The sequence below is a fragment of the Populus nigra genome, chromosome 7, assembly GCF_951802175.1.
Source record: "Populus nigra chromosome 7, ddPopNigr1.1, whole genome shotgun sequence".
In the NCBI taxonomy this organism is placed as follows: Eukaryota; Viridiplantae; Streptophyta; class Magnoliopsida; order Malpighiales; family Salicaceae; genus Populus; species Populus nigra.
In genome coordinates, this window is record NC_084858.1 from 13,883,250 (window position 1) to 13,907,657 (window position 24,408).

General features: G+C 36.3%; 4 protein-coding genes and 1 long non-coding RNA gene across 5 annotated transcripts; 2 read left to right on the plus strand and 3 right to left on the minus strand.

The window, feature by feature from the left end:
• Window positions 1–4,872: 4,872 nt before the first annotated feature.
• On the minus strand, window positions 4,873–5,398 carry LOC133698374 (small polypeptide DEVIL 3-like). Its single transcript, XM_062121270.1, has one exon. It carries the CDS (start codon window positions 5,298–5,300, stop codon window positions 5,157–5,159), a length of 144 nt encoding a protein of 47 aa, XP_061977254.1. The 5' UTR covers window positions 5,301–5,398; the 3' UTR covers window positions 4,873–5,156.
• Window positions 5,399–8,596: 3,198 nt separating this feature from the next.
• Window positions 8,597–10,758, plus strand: LOC133698575 (uncharacterized). The gene is made up of 5 exons (XR_009843163.1): window positions 8,597–8,792; window positions 8,899–8,968; window positions 9,060–9,094; window positions 10,010–10,087; window positions 10,214–10,758. It is a non-coding gene; the product is annotated as an uncharacterized LOC133698575 (long non-coding RNA).
• Window positions 10,759–13,359: 2,601 nt separating this feature from the next.
• On the plus strand, window positions 13,360–13,779 carry LOC133700080 (uncharacterized). Its single transcript, XM_062123642.1, has one exon. The coding sequence runs from the start codon at window positions 13,360–13,362 to the stop codon at window positions 13,777–13,779; it is 420 nt and encodes a 139-aa protein (XP_061979626.1).
• Window positions 13,780–14,817: 1,038 nt separating this feature from the next.
• Window positions 14,818–16,772, minus strand: LOC133698962 (pentatricopeptide repeat-containing protein At1g52640, mitochondrial). Its single transcript, XM_062122072.1, has one exon. The coding sequence runs from the start codon at window positions 16,645–16,647 to the stop codon at window positions 15,076–15,078; it is 1,572 nt and encodes a 523-aa protein (XP_061978056.1). The 5' UTR covers window positions 16,648–16,772; the 3' UTR covers window positions 14,818–15,075.
• Window positions 16,773–22,242: 5,470 nt separating this feature from the next.
• Window positions 22,243–23,485, minus strand: LOC133700081 (transcription factor AS1-like). Its single transcript, XM_062123643.1, has one exon. It carries the CDS (start codon window positions 23,326–23,328, stop codon window positions 22,243–22,245), a length of 1,086 nt encoding a protein of 361 aa, XP_061979627.1. The 5' UTR covers window positions 23,329–23,485.
• Window positions 23,486–24,408: the final 923 nt, after the last annotated feature.

The following is a 24,408-nucleotide window of genomic DNA, read 5'->3' on the forward strand; positions in this document are numbered from 1 at the left end:
TAAGGCTGCATATATGAAAAATCTTATAAAAAATCAATATAAAAAAAATAATCTATATAAAATTAAAGAAAACCAATAGATGAATCATACCTACCTAAACATAAACCAAAAATTTATTTGAAAAAATATACACAAATAATGCATTATTTTTTAAAAAACTATATATATATATATATATATATATATAAAAGAACCAAGTCAGGAGCTTGCAGGTCTGGTAAGCTAGGCACTTGGATTTGATAAACATGTGTGACCCACAAAGAACCAAGTCAGGAGCTTGCAGGTCTGGTAAGCTAGGCACTTGGATTTGTTAAACATGTCTGACCCACATTAACTTAGGTCTCGCAAACATGTAAAACCCACGTTACTTTGGACTTGGCTACTTGCGAAGTCCACGCACTTTGGACGTGGTTGGCGCCAAGTCCAGACGCCTAGGGTCTGGTAAACATGTTAAACTCATGTTACTTGGATTTGGCAAACATGTCACACTCACTTTACTTTGGACCTAACTGACCGTTAGTCCATGCACTTTGGACTTGGCTGACGCCTTGAGTTTGACAAACATGTAAGACCCATGTTATTTGAGTTTGACAAATATGCGTAACCCACATTTACTTGGGGCTGACAAATATACCAGAATTAAGTAACGTGAGTCTAGCAAACATGGACTTAGCTAACGCCAAGTACCTTCAGGTCCACACATTTTAGACTTAGCAGACACCAAGTCCAAGCAACTTGGGTCCAAAAAACATACCAGACCCATGTTACTTAGATCTGGCAAACATGCCCGACTCACTTTACTTTGGACCTCGTTGATTGTCAAGTCTATGCACTTTACACTTGGTTGACGCTTTAGGTCTGACAAACATGTTAGACTCACATTACTTAGGATTGACAAACATGTCTTACCCATATTTACTTGGGATTGACAAATATATTTTACCCATGTTTATCTGGTTCTAGCAAAAATGTTAGGCCCACTTTACTTTGGACTTGATTGACCATCATGTCCACACATTATGGACTTGGAGCCATCCAAGTCTAAGCGTCTTGGGTCTGGCAAACGTGTCTGACACACGTTTACTTAGGTCTGACAAACATGTCTGACCCATGTTGCTTTGGACTTGGATGACTGCCAAGTCTACGTTGTCGACTTGGCTAGCGCGAAGTACAGGTGCTTTGGGTCTGGCAAACATGCGAGACTCACGTTACTTTGGACATGGCTTACTGTCAAGTCCACACACTTTAGACTTGGCTAGCGCCTTAGGTCCTATAAACATGTCAAACCCATGTTACATTAGACTTGGCTAACCACTAGGTCCACATACTTTGGACATGGCTGGTGCTAAGTCTAGGCGTCTTGGGTCTGGAAAACATGTCAGACTCACGTTACTTTGGACTTAGTGTCAGCCAAGTCCAGGTGTCTGGGTCTAGCAAATGTGTCTGACCTATATTTACTTGGATCTAGCGAACATGCTAGACCCATGTTACTTTGAACTTGGTTACCCACCAAGTCCACACACTTTGGACATGGCTGGCGCCAAGTCCAGACACCTTGGGTCTGGTAAACATATCAGACTCAAGTTACTTAGGTTTGGAAAACATGCATGACCCATGTCTATTTGGGTCTAACAAACATGCTAAATAAGTGGACCTGGTTGACCGCCAAGTTCACGTACTTTGAGCTTGGTTGACGTCTTGGGTCTGATAAACATGCCTGACCCATGTTACTTGATTCTGGCAAACATATCAGACCAACTTTACTTTGGATTTTGCTGACCACCATATTCACACATTCTAGACTTGGTGCCAGCCAGGTCCAAGTGTTTTGAGTCTAGCAAACATGTCTGACCCATGTTTATTTGCGTCTGGAAAATATATCAGGCCTACGTTACTTGGGCCTAACAAACATACCAGACTTATGTTACTTTGGACTTGGCTAACCCAAGTAATGTGGGTCTAGCAAACATGGACTTAGTTGACGCTAAGTAACCTCTAGGTCTACACACTTTAGACTTAGTTGGCGTAAAGTTCAGCCGCATTGGGTCTAGCAAACATGCATGGCCCGCTTTACTTTGAACTTGGCTGACCACAAAGTCCATGCACTTTGGACTTAGCTAGCGTCAAGTTCAGGCGTCTTAAGTTTGGCAAACATGTCAGAGCCACGTTACTTGGCCACCTAGATAATGAAGTTAAGTACCAAAATGTATTTTCTTAAAATTTAAGAAACCTAGGCCACATGGATAAATAGAGATCTTTTTTTTAAAATGAACAACTTCAAACGATGTAATCGGGAAAGAAAATAATATCAACCCATGTAAACTTTTCAAAATCATTACCCTAGGCGCTAACTAAACTGGAAGAATCACAACTGGTAAGCAATTATTTTAAAACTTGGCTCAACTCGATGGTTCGACCCATAACCAGGTCGAGCTTAAAAAAAAATTAGGGGAGAATTGATCAAATGTAAGACTATCAAGAACTCGGGTTGACCCATGTTTTGATTAGCCCAAGAAAAATCCAATCAAAGTAAGGTCAAAACCCATTAACTATTTTCCTTTTTTTTTCTTTTCAAAATGGTATCATTTTTAATTATTTTTTTAAAAACAAAAGGGTTTGGTTGGCTTAGGTTAACTTGAGTCAACCTGCTCGACCTGGCACCCGATCATTGTCTCCGATTAACTCCTAGGCAAGGCTTATAAACAATGGAAAAAACCTAAAAGACCAAATCCCAATAATTAAAATGTTGAATAATGAAATAAAAAAAATATGAAGGATAAAGAAATAGCAACCGAAAGAATAAGGATCTCATTTGCAAAATAAAATAAAATTGAGAGGACAAACAAAAATCTTGAATTGAAGGCCAAATTTGAAAAAAGAAAATTCAAATTAACAAATGAATCCAAAACAAAAAAAAAAACAAAAATTATCAATTTCCAATAAACTTAATAATGATGGATGTAATTTTTTAAAAATACTGAAAAATGTCGCAAACCAAACTGATCCAACCTTTAGAATTTAGTAATATAGATCGTGAGACCGGATCACAACATAAAGGTTAAACCTGAAAAAATAATAATGTAAAACTTATAACCAACCAAAATAATTAGAGATGAACTTGAAAAAATATAAAAAAAAACGATTCAAAAACTATAGATTTAAAAAGAACGATTTAAAAAACGTAGATTTAAAAAGAAAAAAAACTAAATTTGATACAAAAATAAAATAAAACTAAATCAATGGATGAAATTGAAAAACAATTTCAATGTAGAAGAGGATAAGAACAACTAAAAATAACAATAAAAGAAATGAGGACCATATTTGATATAAAAATAAAATGTTAAGGAATGAAATTCAAAGACAAATCAATTCAATAAAGAATTCAAGACCAAATATATCACAATTATAAGAATGAGGACCAAATCTAATATAGAAATCAAGTGCAAAGGGATGAAATCAAAAAAAAACTTGATAAATGATTCAAGACCAGATACACTATAATTAAAAAAATGAGTATCGAATTTGATATAAAAATCAATTGTGAAGGGTTGAAATTAAAAAAAAATTAACTCAACAAACAAATGAAGGCCAAATACACTACATTCAAAATAATAAGAACCAAATTTAACCTAATAGATAAATATCTAGACCGTCTTGTTTTTTTGCAATGGGCATCACGATTTTCTAGGAGGAGATAGGGAGGGAAAAAACCCCGATCAGAGCTCCCTTGTGGACCGCCTCGGCACACACGCCTCGCCACTATGCCTGGGGTGGTGAGGCGCATTGAACACCGCCCCGAAAGGCGGCACTCGGTTCTATTTTGAAGCCGCACGCGCCACCTAAAAGGCTCGGGAGGCGCCTACCAGCTGGTGCGTGCTCAGCTCGCGACAACCATTTCTAAATATAAATAATAATTTATATACATATAAATAACCAATTACCCCTAACCCCACATGATATTTACAGTAAAACCATATGGAAACAACGAAAACACTCCTACATGAAGCTTTGTTTTTTTGCTGAAACCCAATGGTAATTTCATATTTGAACTGTTTTAATAAATAAAAAAGACGAAGAGGCCCCTTAACAAATGTATATTTCCCCTTAGGAGTATGATTGTATCTTCACTATTTATTTATTTTGAAAAGACAAAAGAAACTGCCAACATAAAAATTAAAATTTTATGTCTGAAGGGCAAATAAATATCTATATTATAGCCTAAAAAACTCAAACAAATTATTTTTTACCCGATCATTCTTTCAATGCTAAATGTACCTCATAGAAAAGACAATCTTATTTCCAACTGCATGCTTAACAAGTTTTTTTAGCAAGGATAATTTTATCTTTATACTAATTCAATTTACAATAATTTGTATTTAGATAAACAGTACTGAACCTCCTTTTTTTTTTTTTGTTAATATATTAGATCGTTCAAATGAATAAAACGGTACTATCAATTGGTACAACCCACACGAGACAACCAATGCTTTGAAGTTGTGTTCATTGCTCTGAGTTGACAAGACTACAAATGGATCCTACATAAAAGACACTGAAAACCATCGCCAGTGTGGAGTTTTTTAAATGTTACTTTCTTCGGGGAATATCTTCGTCTTATTACAGTTTCGTCAGTCTTCTTTACCTCAAATTGCCATGCTAATTTAAAAGTAATTAACGTGCATGTAAGCACAAATCCATTATTAATTTAGCTGATCGCTTAGGTCAGGATGAGTCACAAAATAAGACATGCTAGGCTATCTCATCAATGATATAAGAAAATCTAATAATCATCAAGTGCTTTAGAGATAAATTATGGAGTAAGAGATCGATGTTCTACATGATAGTTAGATGATAACTCGTGACAAAAGAGACAACTTGTATAGAAGCTGCAAAACTTGTTTTCCTAGAGAGTTGAGATCAAGTCATTTGGTTTGAAACATTTCCTTGTACACTACAAGCTCAAGTGGCATATGTTTTAGAGTTAATCAACTAATATAGGTAGCCTTTTCTCTTTTCTATTTACATGTCGAACAAAAAAAAGAGAGAGTAGAAGACTAGAGAGCTTGGCTCCAAGTTCACAGCTAGCAATGATGGTTGATTTGCTTGATTGCTCTTCAACTTCACGGAGATGGTGCCAGGATCCATAATTAAGCTTTGGCCTAGTCATGCCAGCAGAGGAGCATGACTACACATCTCCTGATAATGTAGAGCCTGCCTTTCTGTTGTCTAAGGTACCCTCCAAGCCTTCTGCATGACATCTTTTTCTTGGACTCTTCCATGGTTGCTTGGCTCATCATCTTCATGGTTTTCGTTTTTTGAGAAGTACTTGCACTTAATTTCTTTGCCTTTTCAGAGAGAAGAAGAACGCACTTGAGAACTAGAAGTAGCAATGCTTGTAGTGAGTGAGTGATAGATGGCGAAGAATAGCTAAGGCAGCTCCTTAAAAGAGTGTGAAGTGTGGTCCAAAGCTCCAGAGAACATGCACCTAGGCCCCCACACACGACCAAACTTTGATTCCTCTATCTTTCTGCCACATCATTCTCTGTACCAACATTTATGTGGGTTATCAACCACCTAGACAATTGGTCGGCAATTTTGATACCTTCTTGATTAAAAAAAAAGAAGCAAAAATTGAACCCCAAGCCTTGTACTATAGATATTTGGGATATCGCTGCATTCCGTGGGTGTTTCCATTTTTACAATTCGGTGAAGAAACTATGATGTTTTCCCTTGTCATGTCTTCTGACTGCATATTGCATATGACCTAGTGCCTTATAATATTACTGTTCATCACCATCTCTCCGGCACCGCACGTAGCATTTAGCACAAAAACCAAGAACGTTTTGTTCCCTGCCCATAGCTTATCAAGATGAGTTAATTTGTCAGCGAAATTGTTCCTTTCACTCTACTATTATTAGTTACTCACCTCCCTGCCACCATAGCTCCCACCCAAAAAACTATTTCAAGTATATATATCAAATAATAAATCATTATTTCCACAACATCAACATATATCATTAGATTTTTGGTAATTTGAAAAATAATACATTATTAACAAGTTAAGAGTTCTAACTCTACATAGTTCCAGTTTTAGTGGATGTTCCCACTTCTAAGTGGAGTTAAGTTAATTAACAAAGAAGAAACAAGGGGACAATCTTGGATTTGCAATCCGGCTATGTCAAGAATGCTCAAAACCCAAGAAATTGCCTTAGAATCTGACTTCTTAAAACCCAGCACAGAAATTAACTCCTGATTAAATCTAATCAGTAACAAAACAAAGCATAATCCCACATGTTTTGTCTCCTGCTCCTTCCGTATCGTTGGTCTCTATCATTCCATACTTGAGGAATCTACACTCAATTACTGTCAACTCCTAGCTTAACTGGGAAGAAGAAAGAGTCGAGCCAGATGCCTTGTCGTCAGGCCAATCCCATTTGACTGCTACCAAGCCCTTTCTAATCATCCAATATTAGATTAGGAGGACCACTAGATTTTGAACCATGCTCAAAGACTACGATTTTCTATCCCATAAGTCCACCTAGTTTGTCTTAATGCAAGTTAGATATTAAAGAACTTCTAAATTCGAATCCATTCAAGATTCTCTTTCAGTTTAGCAATAAAACAAATTTTGAGTTACTGGTTTGCCACTGTGCTTGATTTTTTTTTTCTTTCAGTCGCCCTGGATCAAGATATTTACTATACTAGATAATTTATATGCTGTCACGACCCACCAAAGAACACAATCATATAATGGCCAATTAACAGGAATATCAAGTCGGCCAAACCTAATAAAATATCATAGCCTTACCCAATGGTGTATGTTCTTGGCCCATCGAAGATAAGACTTGCTTTAAATCTGTGTTATCGGTCATGTTGGGGAGGGTCTTTGGGGCCATTATGAACAAGATTCCCATGCTGAAATGAGGGAGGTTAGATAACAAGGAGACAATCCTCTACTAAACTAATCTTGAATTCTAACACCATTATCAAAACAATGGACCTGGTTTTTGTCCCAAACGTTGCTTACTATAGCTTTGTTTCTGCATACTATTGTAAAAAATTACAAACTTGTATTGAACATTGAAGACATGCTTATGTGTGCTAGTCTCGTGAGAAACACGGTCCTTGCCTTTTACTCAGTAGACAACCTTGATTTTTGTTTCGTGCCCTTTTGAGTTTCAAGAGGAAGCTTCTTGTCAAGCACCTCTTGTTTTACATTTACTCAAGCAAACAACTTAATTATCGTATCTTTGTCTTGGTTAATTCAAGGATTACGATCCGGACATCTCCAAATATATTGTAGGGTTCACTGAAATTAGGTGATTTTGGTCATGTTTCAGGCTAGATGAACTCGAATTAGGAGCTGCATCTTTATGTAATTAATGAGCTTCTCTGCTTAACCCCATAATCTGCAACCATGATCATATCTTTGTCTTGGTTTTTTCAAAGATTATGCATGTCCTCTTATGTCTCCACACTGTAAGGTTCATTGGATTAAGACGAGTTGATCATGTTTTGGGCGCAATAAATGGATTAAGGGATACGCATATTGATTATTATGCAGCCATCGTTTGCAAGGTACGGTCCCATGTCTTGAAGTTGGCAAGCTAAGACCATTAATGGTGACTTGGAAAAACATTATGGATAAATATAATGAGGGGAAGTTCAGCCCTAGTTAGGATTAGAAACTAAGAATCTTTTGAATTATTTAAAATTGACCTAACCACATGGTTGAATCCCCAGAAAGGAGCTTGAAAGCACAGAAAGCAGTTGCAAGCCATGATACCTCCCACCTTCCAACCAACAGGAAAAGAAGAGAAAAAACCATGAGCTAGATCCTGTTTGCTGTAGGAGATACCCTTTTCATGTCAGATTATATGCATTGAACAATTATGAATCATGATTTCTTGATCATCGTAAGCCTTTTCTTCATCTTTTTCTTAATAATGCGTTGCCTTTTTCTCCTTTTTTATAGTCTAGCAATAATTATGAAGGTAACAAGGGGAGTTCAAGTCGTGTCTTTTTCAGTTGGTGGACGAGAAAAGCACAAGAACAGCAGACAGCGTGTGATAATTTGACCCAAAATGACATGCAATTGTCTTCGGTTTGTGGCATCATCATGGGCTGGCTGCTACGGCTTTGTATGTTTGGGCTTCTTTGCCTAAAATTAATTTTGCTAAAAAAATCACAGGCCCACCACACCTTATCAAAAATTAGTATATACCAAAAGGCCCGGTTCTCGAAGGTTTAAGCCCATTTTAGTTTCAATTAAATAAGTATCGAATTATTTTTAAAAACAATTATGCTATTTTAGTTTTAAAAAAAAAACATTATTTTTTAACTGATAAAAGCCTATTTATTTTTTTATTTTCAAATTATTTTTTTATTTTTCATATTATTTTTTTATAATTTTAGATATATATCAATAATAAACTTTAAAAAATAAAAAGAATATTGTTTCAATATAATTTTAAATAAAAAATACTCATCCCAAGCTTAAAATTAACAATAAAGAATTGAAAAGACTGTTACTCCATTTGAACTGGGACCGGGTTTCTCCAGAACCGTAGAACAGAACAGAAATGAACCGTCCGGTTTGAAAAACCAAAAGAGCTGTTTAAGTTTTAAGATCAGAACGACGTCGTCTTGATTCCCCCTCTTCTTCACTGTTTGCACTTGAGATCAGAAATCGGCGATTGCATCGACGGTACGGTGTTCCTCTCTTTCTATTTCCACTCCCCGTCTTCTACCAGCTCGTTTCCTTCCTCGCTCTTTCCCTCCCTCTCATTACGACGGTAACAATTACTTATTTCCCCGTAAAGCTATTTGAATTTTGGATTCGCATTCTGTGAATTGCAATTGTGATTGTTCGTTTGTTTGTTTGTTTCGTTAACGACGTAGTTTTGGGGACAAAGCGGTATAACTCTGTTGAAGAAGTGAAAGAAGCATACGGGAAGCTGTCTTCTAAGCGGTAGTAATTCTTTTTCATTCTTTTTTTTTTAATTTATTTATTTGCCTTAGTTTTCTAATTTTTTATTTAATTGGCATCCATCGTAATTCAGGCATGGAAATCCCTACTACTAATGGTTTTACAAAGGTAAGTTAATTTCTTATTTTTTTCAAGTGTTAATTGGTTACTGAAAGTGTGTTTTCAATGGCTGTATCTTGGTAATTTTCCAATGTGTGTGTTTCCTTTGTTTGCTGAACACGAGGGCGTTTCTGAGATGATTTAAGAATTCATTAATAGCTGCAGTAGTCGGATGGAGTTGTGCGGTTTGTACTTAGAGGAATGGTTTAATGTGACGAGCCTGTGTTGCGTGGCAGTGCTGGCCAGCTCGGGAAAGTCGTTGTTATTAGAGTATTGGGATCAAATTCTGCTTACATTCAGTATGAAAGCGATTAAAGTAGCACTTTGCGTAACCTTACCTTTTGGGTAGGAAAAAAACTTTCTTTGCATGCAGCTACTCTACTAACCAAGTGTGTTGGATGGTATCTAGAGGCGAAAGTTGAGTCGAGGTGTTAGCAATGCTATCCTTGAAAAGCTGGTTCCCTGTGATTATTCTTTGAAGTAGCAAAGAACTATTTGTAAATGTGAGGAAGAGTAGACATATGGGACAAAAATCATAGAAATTGTGGTTGCAAGTTTTGAGATACAGTTTACAGAAATTTTGGAGTCCTCGTCCTCAATCAATTTTCAGTGCGCTGCTTCAGATTTAATCCTTATAATTAATAAAATGGAAAGAGTGCTTTTTACATGCAAGTTATAAGAAGCGATATGCCTATTGAAAATCAGCTTGTGCAAAGATTTGTCCAGTAGTTGGCCATAGACCAATAATAATGATATAATGCCTTTTTAGATGACAAATGTTCAGACAGGTTACTACTTACAACAACTCTAGCAATTTTATTCTCTTCTTGTCTGATATGATGATTCTGCAACTTGATTATTAGTAGGTGATGGGTTATTGTTCCCTTCTTTGGTGAATGGTTTTCTAATGTGTGGTTCTTTCAGATCTAATATGCTTATGAGCTGATGATGAATCCTTTATGGAAAAGGGACTATGACATATTTGGCATTGATGAGCAATCTGTGAGTAGTTGCTCTTGGACCATTGATTACCATGTCCTGTTTTTTTTTTCCCGGGATTCCTCCAACCCTATTCTCTTAACCAGATCATGAGTTGTTTCATAAGTGACTAGATGTTCTTGGCTGTAGCATATTATCGACAAGATTAACTTGCAATACACTGGGGAAAGCTTTTCAGGCATTGATCTTCCATTACTAGATGCTACTACTTTTGGGTAGAACAAAAAGCAAAGGAGGATGCCCATTGTGGGATGGAGGAAACAGTACTTAGATTGCTTGTAGCTCCTAAGTTGCAAATAATTGGCTTTCTGGTGATGGTTGAAAACTTGAACCTTGGGTTCATTCCTTCACCATGCTATAGACATTACAATCTGTGTCAATGGTATGATAGTTTCCCTTTCTCCTCTCCTTTTTCCGAGTGGCAAAGTAGAATTGCTCAATAAAGAATCAGCTGAACATTTAATTGCATTAAATTAAATATTTGATGCAAGAAGTTTTTATTCTTGCATATCTGAACTCGCTTGATCCTTCCTGCCAATACACCTTTATTATTTGCATTTATGAGAGCATTTTATTTTGGCATTATCTTATTCTTGATTTGATGTGTGCCTCTCAAATTGCTTGATTTTATTAACTTTAGCTTCAGCATAGCATGTTTCTTGCTTTTAACCTGATTGAAATGCTTACAGGACTTCCTTCACTTGTTGCTTTTCCATCGGGGTGTAAAACGTCAGATTGTCTTGTTAGGCAAGTTGAAAATTAGAGATTGAAATAGGAAGTGAGAAAATATATAAAAATAGATAAAACTGCAAGGAGAGAAAAAGAAATTAAAAGAGATGGTTCGGTAAGGGAGAGAGAAATGTTAAATTTTGGAGTCAATTTCAGAATCATTAAGACACTAAACTTCATTTGATAATGTCAGTATCAGAATCTCTTTTAAGGTGTTATATGTTCTCCAAGTAATATCTTTGCTGACTGGACAATAGAATAGTACTAAAGTTGGTTCTTTGTGTTAGGTTTGAGGGTGATCTCTCCATTGATGCAGTCACTAATTGGTTTGCAACAACAGTGCTGAGTTTACCTTGCTTTTTGTACTATTCAAGGGAATCACTGGTAATTCGAGGCACTCACTATCATAATTATTTTAGATGACAGTTTTGTTTTTCCTTCTTTCGATATTAGGGATACTTGATGTACTTCTACTATTTTGGCAGAAGAAAAAATCAATGGATGCCATGTAAAAATCAATGAGCTGAGGATGGATTCTGAAGGTTGAAGATTGATGATTGGATGGAGTGGATTTGAGTCCCCGATCCCTTCTTGACGATGATTAATGGAGATGTGGTTTGATAACACACCGTTTCCTGTCCTTAGTAGCAGTGATCATTGTTAGTTCTTTATAATTAATAGAGATCTTGAAGGTTTTAGTCATATAAACATGGTGTTTTAGTAGGGATCTTCATGTGAGAGGAAAGAGCACAGCTCTTGGTATATTAATATTGCTCTCTTTTTTCTTTCTTTTTTTCTCTTTCAAGTGGAATCCTCCGTCGGTGTCCGATGATAAGCTGTCGTTGGATTGGAAGCTTTGCATCCATCTCGGCTGGTTTGATTCAAGCATCTAACTTAGTACATAGCCATGGTAATGGAAATTGAATCTTCCTTTTCACTATGCATCTGTGTTCTTTTCTTCTTCTTTTATTATTTTTTATTTTTCCAGTTCTAGGTTTTAATAATTTATAATCATTTTAACTTTTTTGTTTTATAAATTATCCTGAGATTTTGTTTTCGTTTTCATGCCAAGTATTGATTCCAGTCCTGCCAATGACATTGAAGAAAGCACTTGATTAGTCAACTTGAGAATATCATCAAGCACTTATCTAAATTTGATTAGTCCACTTGAGAAGGCGATAGGGAAGTCACATTTGATCCTTAATTTTGGCTGATAGCCCTTTAATGTTACCCTCCCCACCTTGAGAAAATAGCCATTTCCACTCAAAAGAAAATCGAAAAAACAACTTATTCATCATAAAATTGCAATAAAGACAAATTAATCATTGTAAAAATTGCTAATCTTGAAAACTTTGTTTGTAGATATTTTAAAAGCAAAATCATTTGAACTCCTCACCCTTATTTGCAGTCCATCAATCTTTTAAGACCAAATTGATACAATCTCATAGCAATGAATTCCACTATGCTTTAATCACAAATTTCGTGCAAGTAAGGAGTTGTTACGCTTTGGTGGGATTTGATAAGAACTCATACCAATAGCAATCTAAAATTTGAGGCTATAAAAAAGAGTACGTGAGAGTGTGGGACTGTGGGATGGGTGTTGTAACCGTTGGTTTTTTAAAAGTATTTTTTATTTTAAAAAATTTATTAAAATAATAATTTTTATTTTTAAAAAAATTATTCAAAAGTATAAAAATAATATTTTTAAAAAAATCAAAATTGAGAGAAACGCTTCATTCCAAATGGCCTTCAGAGTCTATTCCTTGTTGCCTAATTTAATACCAAGTCTTCCCAATGGTCATAATTCTTCAAAGGAAGATTTTGGTAGTTACATGTTAGTTTCTAGTGGTTGGATAGGGATGGAAAATATGAAGTTAATCTTTAAGCAAATCTCAAAATATCAGGTGAAAATATCGGTAGTTTCCATCTATTGTTTGTGGAATCCTATAACTCACATGTTAAGTGATAAATCGTCCTCATCTATACAATTCAAAAACAAGAAAAAAGAACCTCTGCTTCTTGTTATGGAGAAGGCAGCAAAAATCATTAGAAGATCAATCCACACCTTGCTGAAAGATTTCCACTACTTCACCAGCATCCCAGCAATCCTATTGCTTCCATTCTCATCTTCAATTCTCCTCTCACTATCCTTCTATCAACCTTGTTCACTGACCAGATCAATTTTTCAAGGCAGAAGAGTTTCTCTTCTTGTTTTAGATCTTCCTCAGATGATATTTGTCCTTGTTTTTAGTCTTCCACTTGCACTGTCCTCTCTTGTCCTAGCAAAAGCATCCATCATTCAATCTCTAAATCACCATAAACCTGTTTTTTCACTATCATGTTCGTCTCCCGTGTCACTTTGTTACAAGCCTCTAGTCTTAACCTGCATTTGCAATATAATCCTTACTGTAACCATTACCACAACAACGTTGTCGTTCCTTTTCAAAGCCTCTAGTTTCTTTAAAAGTCTATTGATTCTATCATCCATCAGGCCTTTCTTCGATCTGGCAGCGGGGATTGTTTTCTACATGGTTTTAACCAATACCATGGTCACGTGCAATTTAGCCTTGGTTGTAGCAGGTATTGATAATTGCACTATATACAAGTCTCTTCGTAAGGCTTGCTTGTTGAGAAAGGGTACAGATTCAATGGCTTTGTTGTTGGCTCTTCCCATAAATCTAGGTCTTGTTGCTACTGAAGCCTTGTTCCGATACCGGGTTGTAAGAGCTTATGATCCTGTCTTTGGAAGGTTCAGTATGCCTATGGTCTTGGAGGGATTGTTGATTGCTTATCTGTTTTCCCTTCTAGTAGTTCTTGACACAATTTCCAGTTACTTGTTTATCAGGAATTGTGATCCAAAAATTGGGAGAGAAGGAGCAGAAATATGTGTTCAAATTGAGCCTGTCACAGATGACAGTGGGATTTCTGATGGTTCACTAGGACTAGAGATGGTGTTCGTAAACTGAGTTTTTATGGACCAACAAAGTTACACTCTGAATTGTACATGGGCTGAGATTTTGAGAAAGCTCATTCATTATTTACACCATGTGTTTTTGCCAATTCATCAGGGAAAAAAAAGCCTCTCTGTTATCATTTCATTCAATGGAACTCCTGTATTTTCAATTTCAATCAATTGAGTACAATTTACCAGAAAATCAATGAAGATGCTGCTCAATGAGGGTGAGGATGGTGGGATTGAATGATAAGATAGGGTTAAGGGCCTCCAAGAAGCTTCTTTCTCTATTTGGCAAGGAGGGATGTAAGAGTTAAAAGGAAAGACCTTCACACATGAATCCTATCCTAATAAAGTTTCATGTTTTGGAACTTCCCATTCCAATCAAATCATATAGATCCGTAAATAGATTTGTACATATAGCCACTTGCTAGTCGTTTCTCGATTGTATCTTTTTTCAGGGAATATGGTTCGCAATTCTTCCTCCACTGATGTAGAAAATGCTCAAGTTTTCTGTTCTCATATGAGGCCGGAAACTTTATCAGCAACAGGTCGACACGAAGTAATTCATCATGCTCAAACATGAGCCGATCGAGATTCCAATGCATAATCAAAAGGAAAAACCTTTCACATGGCAATAGCAAACTTCGCTTTACCCTTCCAATAAGAGAAGAGAGCATAGAATACTTTGATTGAAGAACTTTGACTCTTATTTTACTCATCTGTAGAGATAGAGACTTGTTCGCTTTCAAAGTACAATTCAACTATAACTAGGATCTCAGGGGAAGAGAGTGGAGCGACTGAATACTATACTCCCAGTCACTCCACCATCTTCGTTCATGAGGATGGTGAGAGTGAGTGATGATATTAACAAGAGTAAAAGGTAAGTTAACGATAATGATTCAAATAGAGAAGAAGGCTACTTATTTTGTTGCATAAATTTCTAAATTTGGCAAATTGTACTCAATTAGCTGAGATAGAAAATACAAAGGTTCGTTTGAATAATTAATAATAGAGGAGCTCTTTTTGACAAATTGGTGAAGACACAATATGCAAGTAACGAGTTTATAGCTCCGAAATTTTATTTCAATTAGGCCACAGCCAATCCAAAAATATGTAAAAGCATAAAGGATATGACATCAAAGACAATGTAAGATTTCACTTTTTTATCTTATGACAACAAATCGCGGTTGTGTAGGTTTAACTCTTAGTGTTTAAGTTGCACCCCCACTAGATTCGATGTAGAGTTTATAGCATGGTGAGTTTGCCCAGTTAACATCTCGGAACTCAGTGATTAGGGAGCTAGGTTTTACTCACTTTCAAGCTCCGTTTCTTCATTCCTAGATCTCACACAAGCCTTATTGCCCCTCATTTCTTTTGCCAGCTCTTGTATAGAACAAGAAGTGCCTCGCTCCATTTTACCTGCAAGTATCTCAATGTGATCCAGGAGTCCAAACCCTATTAGCCGGTTTCTCAACATCTCAATGGTAGAAGCATATGGCGGTATTCCTTCATCAATCATTGTCTCAAAGTATCTGCATGCCTCCTCTAGTTTTCCCTTCTTCTTGCACAAACCATGAATCATGACAGAATAAGTTGAGACTGAAGGATAAAATCCCCTCTCGCCCATGCTCTCCCAAATTTCAGTTGCTCTATCAAATCTTCCTACTCTTACAAGCAATTTTAGCAACATGTTGTAACTATGCCGATCAGGCAAGCAATTATCTTTAACCATTATAGATATCAACTTGGTTGCCCTATTAACCTCTGAGTGCTCACAATGGTAAGCTAAGATTGTATTGTAACTCCATGCATCTGGGCTAACTCCCCTCTCCATCATCTCATGCAAAAGTTGATAAGCATCTTCCACCTTTCCATTCTTGCAAAGTTTCTTGATAATACAATTATAAGTGAAGACATTTGGTACGAGATCATATCTCTTCATTCTATCGAGCACACTGAAAACAGAATGAATATTGTTTGCCTCGCAATATGCACGAATGAATATGGCATAACTACATGCATCAGGCTCAACTCCATGTGAACCAATTTCTCGAAACATCTTATACGCTTCATCAACATTCCCTCCCTTGCACAAAGCTTCTAACAAGCTATTATATGCAAGCACATCCAAGGCACATCCTCGGCCAAGCATTTCATCAAACACCTTACGCGCTGCTACTGCTTCCCCAATGTCACCCCACCCCCTCACCAAAATGCTGTAAGTTTTTGCTTTAGCCTCGAACTTATGCTTAACTCTATCAAAAAACTGCTGGGCACATTTCACATGCTTGCATTTGCATAATACATATAAAAGTTTATCAAGATCATCAACACTGGGCCTTAGACCAAACTCAGCCATTCTATCAAATGCACGAATAGCATCACTTGGCAAATTAGCTCTGCTGTAAGATCTAAAAACAAGCCAGATAATTTCTTGGTTTATCTCGAAATCATGAGATTCTCTCATTTCAATCAAGAAATCCCATAATATTGCGAACTGCCTGCTAGTACCTAATATATTCACCAAAATGTGATAGCTCTCTTTGCTATGTTCAAAACCCGGAATTCTTTTAGCCCAAAGAAAGAATCTGTGGGCTGAGAACCCAAGATTCTTGCAACGTTTTAAGACTTGTTCTACCAAGTTTGTGGATATTTCTGAAGAGAATGCGTTTAGAGAGGTCTCCAAGTCATGGTGGGGGTTTCTTTGGTCGCTGAGAATGCGGGATATCTCGTTCACAAGGCCTGGTAATGGTGGGATTTGGTTTAGTGGAGTGAGAGTAGAGAGAGGATGGCGATGACTGTGGGATTTGGAGGTGCAGAGGGACTGAAAGAGAGAGTGTAAGGTTCTGGTTTTTGAGGTGAGGGATCTCATGGCCATTTCTTGTTCTTTATCGATAGTCCTTTCGTGGTGACTAAAGTCAATAAATTTTTAGCATTTTTCTTTTTCTGTGTGAGTTTTCCATGTTGGATTTGGATTTGGATTTGGAGATGGAAGCCCATTGACTCATTAGTCTTAATTATTTCTTTTGAATCTTTCTCTTCTCAAATCCACCAAACTCCTCCCTAAATATTGTCTTTGCTTTGCTTGGTTAATTATTATCCATATCCTATTTTAATTAATGTTGTTCTATATTTGTACCTTGTGCTATCCCGCAGGTCAGGTAAAACTTTTTTCAATATAAAATAATAATATTAAAAAAAAAACAAGTGTTGAACCAACCAGAATTATAAAACAACTCAATATTAAAGGATAAAATTAAAATAAAAAATAAAAAAATACAACAAAACGCCTTAATTAAATTAGGTCAACTCGAAAACTTCATGATCATAGATTGAGATAATCTTATAAAATGAAATGCAAGAAAAGAAATTTTGAAAACTGATTCCTAAAAAATCAAATGAGAACATAATAACTTCATAAAAAAATTGAAAAGAAAAGAGATGAAACTCAATTTCTAACAAATAAAATATTGAAGGAAGAAAACTAACAAAAAATTATAATTCAAAAAAAGTCTAAGAATATCGATTCGAGCCCACCCGGGTCAAGATGCAAAACCTCTTACCCAGTCATGATACTAGGGTTAAAATTAAATATATGTATTTATTGGACACTGCTAATTAATTTTAGACCTTATTCTGATAGTATTCAGTGTGTTCTATTATGTAAAGGAGAATGAACGTAAGCTCTTAATGGAATTTAAAGTTCGTGTTTAATGTAATGCATAAATATATAATTACATTTATATGAATATAGAAGTGGCGTCATTTTTTACAAGAGTTAAGGTTTTTTCTTGTAAATATTCATGAAAAAAAGATTTTAGCACATGGTTATAATAAGTGCTAAATATTTGTAAACCTCTTTAAAAATTTGGATATTATTATGTGTGCAGTATTTTTTATTCCAAACAAATTTTTTGATTTAATTTGCAAACATCAATAACTTTAGTAAAATTTAAGTCCTGACATTAATTGGAGGTTTAAATTGCAAAATACTTTCTTGTAAATATAATTCTATCAAGTGACAAGACATTCATTACAAACTAATGGGGGATTGTTGGTATAGTTTGTAAATGAATAAAAATAATAATTTATATCCCACATTGAAAAGTAATACTCCATCCTAGGTGTTTATAAGTGTGAATTTATATTGTATAGTAAATTAAGTGTATATTGAGCTCATGGTGGATGAGCTCTCCTAATAGACTTTCTAATGCTATTATATGAATATTTATAATATAAAAAGATGATACTTGATATTTAATTTGTCAGTGAGATTAAGTTTTTTTAACTTTATTTCTTTTAATTTTCATAATTAATCTTGATATTTGTAACTGTTAAGATAAAACTGAATATGTGCTATTCAATTTAATTCAAAATATAATTGTCATATTAATTAAAAGTCATATAATTTTGTTATATAATATTTCAAATCTAAATAAACTCGTTACTACACAAAAAAAATATATATATACAAAAATATATTTTTTTTCATTTGTCTTTTCTTCTTATTCTTTTAAAAATTTAAAGGATTTAATTGTATTTTGAATATATTATCTTTATATTTAACAAATAAATATCTTAAAAATAATATTTTCACATCTCTAAACCAACTCTTTATTTTTTTATAATACATACCAACTTATGCACGTCTAGCATATTTTTTTCAAATTTATAGAGACTAGAGAGTACATAGCAAAATAGATAATTTTGTTACGTCGCTTCACTAACACAACACAAGGAGATCCACTAGTAAAAGAGAGAAGAGAGATCATAGTGGGAATCTCAGGTGTCAAAATATGGATTTCATACAGTGAAAAAAGGGAATGAAAAACATCTCTTTACAATTGCTCCGATTCCATTTTTACTTGTTATTTTCAGTAATCCTGCGCAGAGTAAAATAGAAAGAAAGTAGGCCTTTGTTGACCTGTTTGCCAACAATGGCAATGAGGCTTTCTAGTTCGAAAGGGGAACCAATGAAGAGTACTTTCTTTTTTATGGGAAGGTTTCAGCCTCTGTCAAGACTTCACCTTTTGATGAAGTGAAAAGCTCAGGATAGAGGTTGAAGAACAAACGTCTTCTCACTTTCACTTCGGCTTAAGCATTCTTTTCCTAGAGAGAACAGTTACTCGGGGGTTAGGATTTCATCTTTCCACTAACTCCATTCCTCAGCAAAGCAAGCCTATCACCGCAGGCAAGCCATAAAGGGAAGGTGTTGGCTGACAAGCCCTTCTTCGTCTGAAGGGTCAATATTCAAAATAGAAGGAATTGAATGGCATCATGTAATCAATAAGGAGGAAGGGACTTCCTACCAAAAAGGTCGTAAAGTCTATGAAGCTGCAGAAAGCCAAGGATGTTAACTCTAAGAAGTTTAAGCCAGCCTTGAGAAAGAGAAGTTGAAGATTCTTCATGAGGAAGGTTATTACTTTTTTCTTATATGAGAGCAAGCCTGCCTCAAACAAAAAAAAAAGGTTAATTCTGTTAATATCTATATGAATGTTATTAAACCTGTTGGATGGACCTACTAAGGGTGACTTTGGCCGTAAGGAAATCTCAAAAGAGTCGCTTACAGATGGATTGGTTGTGCCTACTTCAATATTGCTCACCTTTTTTTTTCCCTTCTTCTTCTTTAAATTCACGATTTCAACGATCTGTTCCTTCACCCCAGACCTTGAAAGCGTTGATCTCCTGAACTGACATATACTTGTCCCCAGTGCATCATCAGAAATGGCACATAAAATATTCTCATCACTGAGACGATCCTGTAAAATAAATAAAAAATGATCTAGATCGCTTGTTTCCCCAGTGACTTCTGCTGTAAATTATGGAAATGTCAGTCAGGTGGGAAATTCAAATTGGGGGAGCTCCATAAGTTGTTTTAGACTGTCGTTGGTATCGAGAAAGTTCCGTACGTGGAGTTTATAATTGAGAAAAAAGAGGTGAGGTACGTAGTGGCTGGTTGCGTCTAAGCACTTTAGAGCGAATGATTTTTTATATTCCTATGGATTTTTATGATAGTTCCTTCTTCAGCGAGCTTGGGATTGGCTACTGCGGTTTCTTCTTTCCTTCCTCTGGAATAGCTGCAGTTAGGCCTGAAGGCCTTCATCGAAGAGTTGTGAACAAGCGAAAGAAGAAGCTCCGATCCCAGCTTCTTAAACAGTGTTCACAATCCAATGTATTTAAAATCTTGAAAATGAAAAAACTGACGCTAATGCTAATAAGGATTGGTATGTAAAAGAACCCTTTTAGTAATTTCTATGATGCAATTGGAGCTTATCGCCAGAAAAGAATTAACCGTTGGGTTTCTGAAATAGTGTAAAAAGAATTGTCTTGAATCATTGCTATATGACTTGGACTTGCTCTAAGAAAATCATTGCTGTATGAACGGGAAGTTTTCGGTCTTCAGGCAATTAAAGGGTGAAAGATAAGCAGACATGTGAGTGTTGTGTTTCTTCTATCTGGTGGGGAAACAACAAAAGGTTCAAGAGGGCCAATGGGATTGCTTGCGTGCGAAATCCTTTCACCACCGAGAGAGTCTGAGTCCTTATGCTGTGCCTGTCTTGCTTCCTCCTGAAAAAGAAAGATCTTGGCGTACGTGTGTTTACAAACTTGCCATCAACAAGATCATGGTTTTCCAGAATTAGTGGAAGACTAACTTACAATTAGAGTGTCTAGAGCTTGTCTTCTTTCGTCAGTCGATCCATATCTCCGTGAACAATCTAGTGCTCGTTTAAATGAGCGGCTAGATCGATGAGTCTGTCTTATTTTCATAATCAACGGATTTATAAGATTAATATTGATAGTATTTTTTAAAATTATCTTTCTGGTTCGATAATGAATCTACTTCGAGATTGTTTAGGCTTGGGGCTCCGGCCAATGAATGTCCGGAGTCTCTTAAGGAAGGATTAAACCAAGATTAGAATGAATCGACTAGAAAATATAGATTCAAGAGGGGCATCTCTCTTCAAAAGTGGTTCTGTCAAATCCTGGATGACCTCATCGGAAATTAATAAAGTAATCTAACCATCCTTCGTGGCAGCCGCTCCTTCTCTGCTGGATTGGCCAAGGTGATGAAAGATTGGAAAATGGGCAAGGCTCCACGTTCTGTTCTTCTTCACCTTCAAATAACCTAATTTGATGCCACACATATCCATATTCTCGCAGATATCGCCCCGAGAAAAAGACCGGGATTGATGAGGATCGACCAAGACCGAAGCTGTCTAGCTCAAACTAAGATCTTGGCTTCGTAACTCCTTCATTCGCTTATTGGGCATGCTCCGCCTTTCCTTTATTAGTCCACTACTGCATAGTCTCTGTCAGATCAGACTGTTGCTGTCACAAAGAACACAACATGTTGCACTGAGTCACGAGTCATTAGCATCTTTAGGGATGAGTACTGCTACAATGACATCCGAGTCACAGCTTACTCCACTTCTATTACTGAAAAGTAAGTAAATTGTTATGTTTGCGTAATTCAATTTAGAAAAAAACAAATTAAATTTAACAGAAAGGAAGAAAAAGCCCATCCTTTGGGCATCTCAGACGGCTCCCTATCTCCAAACCATAGCACAGAAATGAGTGATTGGGGCACTCTCTCCCTCAAAATCTATCTCAACAAGGGCATCATCTTCTCAAACATTGCATGCATCGATGCAACCCCACAAAAATTCTATTAGGAGTTTTGAAGGGTGAATTTGTCTTTTCCAAGCAGGAGTGCCCTAGGCTAGGGCTAGAGGTTAAAAAAAGAGAGATCATCCGCATTCCTTCTCTCTTTCTAGCTAACAACAATGTAAGAACTGATTAGACATAACATAACAGAACTGAATAGAGCAGACGTTGCCAGTTCCCTTGACCAGGTTTCTCTCTCTCTCTCTCTCTCTCTCTCTCTCTCTTAAAAAAAATAATCCTTATTGTTTGCATTAATTTAGCAAATAGAGCCCTGTGTTTGCAAGCTTTAGTTAATTCAACTTAATTGGACTAAGTTTTATTAAATTCTCAAAAAACATTAACGTTTTCACCCCCCAAAAAAAAAGTTTTGAAAATGTTTAAGAAATGAAAAAATTAATATTTTCGAAAACAAATTCAAATTTTTAAGAAGAAATCCAATAATAATCAATCATTATAAGTACCGAAAACATTTAGGAAATAAAATATTATTTCTTTGAAAAAAAATAAGATTATTATTATTATTATTATAATTTTAAAACTCTTAATCAGTATTCTTCTTCTCTTCTTTTTTTTTTGTTTTGGTACCGTGAAAGAGAAAAGCATCTTCAGATCATCATTAAAATTGGAATAAATTAAATTGATAATAATAATAATGATAATATTAATGATCCAAAAATATCGTCCACAACATAGTGGAATTGCTAATCAATTACTATGATATTACCATTAGATAAAACCTATATATTAAAAATGATTAATTAACACAATAATTACATCAAAATGGATAAATCAGTGCTAAACTGCCATGCTAATCCCTGGCTGCACCACCACCAAAATGTACCCCAACTCGCTTGACAAACTTGACATGCTTGCTGCACCAAGCTTCCACAAGCTTTGCCTCTTTTCTCTCAGCATCTCTACGCCATGTACTCAGCTGCTTTTCATACTCACTCTCGATCCTACTCGTAAAACTCTCCTCTTCCTCTCTCAAACACCTTATCTTTGCCTCTATCTCCTTCGCTTTCTCCCTTCTTTTCCTTTCTTTCTCTGACTCCAGCTGCTGCTCTAGTCTACTTAGCCTCCATGTTGCCTCCCTTTTATGTTGCAGACAGTTTTGCCTCCCCTCCTCAAGCTCCTTGCAATACTGAACCAAAGTGCCCATTTGTTGGCCCGGCATGAGTCGGGTCGAGTCCGGGTCCATGCCGCGATCAGATGGAGATATTGACAAGCTCACGTACGGTGATGGGGTGGCTGAAACTGTGGTGCTGGTTGAGGATGATATATGTGAACCCGGGTTCATCCCAACCGACCCGAGTGAAAGAACCGGGTCAGGTTCGGGCATTGGAGGTGTCATAGTGGATAAACTAGTGGTAAAAGGTTGAAACTGATTGAAGATCTTCGGTTGCACGTACTTCTCTGCAAAGGTCTCTAAGATGTGGTCGTACTTTCCCTGACCAGATGTTTTATCTCCGGTGAACGGAATATTATCTTCTAGTTGGTGGTTCTGATTGGAGTATTCCGTGCAGTGGTGGTGGTGCAATAAAGACTTGGATTTGGACTTTGATTGCCTCTCTTTAAAAACCTCCCACCACTTACTTAGCCTCTTTGCTGTGCGGCCTGGGACTTCACTAGCTATCGTTTTCCACTTGTTACCGTACTTGGCTTGAAGAGAAATGACAAGGGTTTGCTCTTCTGGGATTAAAGATCCTTTCTTGATGCCTGGTTTGAGGTAGTTTTTCCAGCGTTCAAGGCAGGATTTTGGGTCTCGGTTGAGGGTTTTGCCAGTAGCTTCCACGCGTTGAGAGATGAGGTTCCATTCTTTTGGACCATATTGTTTAACATAAGCTCTTAGCACAGCATCTTCCTCTGGTTGCCAACGTTGTCTCTCCTTCATTTCGTCATTCTCGTTCTATATGGCTTAAGGGGAGTGATCACAGAAGAATAGCATCGGCAACAATTTACTGCTATGAATGAGAGGATTGCTAGGGGAGACCCCTTCCATTGTTTTGATGATAAGGGGCGGTGAAGTGAAGGAGAGCAGTGCTGGTGGGGGTGACTTCAACAGGGTTTTGGGTCGGTGTGAGTCAGAGCGAGACAAGACTAGACATTGAGAGAGAGGCCTGTACTTGTGGGGTCATGAGAAAGATGCCAATAATGGTTTATTATAGGTGAAACAACCTAGAAATCATGCCTTTGATTTGCATGTTTTATTTTGACCGTGTTTTTTAAAAAATAATTAATTATTTTATTATTTTAATATGTTAATTCTAAAAATAAAAAAAAATATTATTTTAAAATATTTTTTAATATATATATATATATATATATATATAAAAGCCAAATCATTATCTAAATCAGCATAAGTTTGATTCGGAGTCTCGAATAGGGGTGAGCAAAAAAACTGATAAATCGATTAAACTGAGAAAATTAGAAAAAAATAACCGAAAAAACCGAACCGAAAAAAAAACCGAATTAACCGATTAAAAAATCACAAACAAATTCCAGTTCGGTTCGGTTTCGGTTTCTAAAGTCTGAAACCGATTGAACCGAACCGAACCGGTTCAACCATCCAACACTTAAAAAAAAAACAACTATAAAATGAATGTTTTCACCCTAAAGTAACATTCATCCCTTAGCCGCCCCCCTCCCTTCCCCTCCCTTCTCTGCATATCTCATTCTCTCTCATTTTACTTTCTTTTTTCTCTTGTCCCTCTACTCTCTGCTCTGCTTTGATTTTTCTCCCCTCCCTCTACTATCTGCTCTGATTTGATCTTATGGATTTGGTTCCTTTGGGTTTTCTTCGAATCTTAGTTCTCCTGTTGAGTCTGTGGTTGGCTCTACTAACAGCCAAACAGAGGACTATCAGGTTCAAAACCCCCTCCATTCTCTATTCCGTCAAAAAATCCCATCTCTGATGTTAGTCTCCACCAACAAGATTGCTTGCTTACCAGAAATTGCAAGCATCTCAAATAAT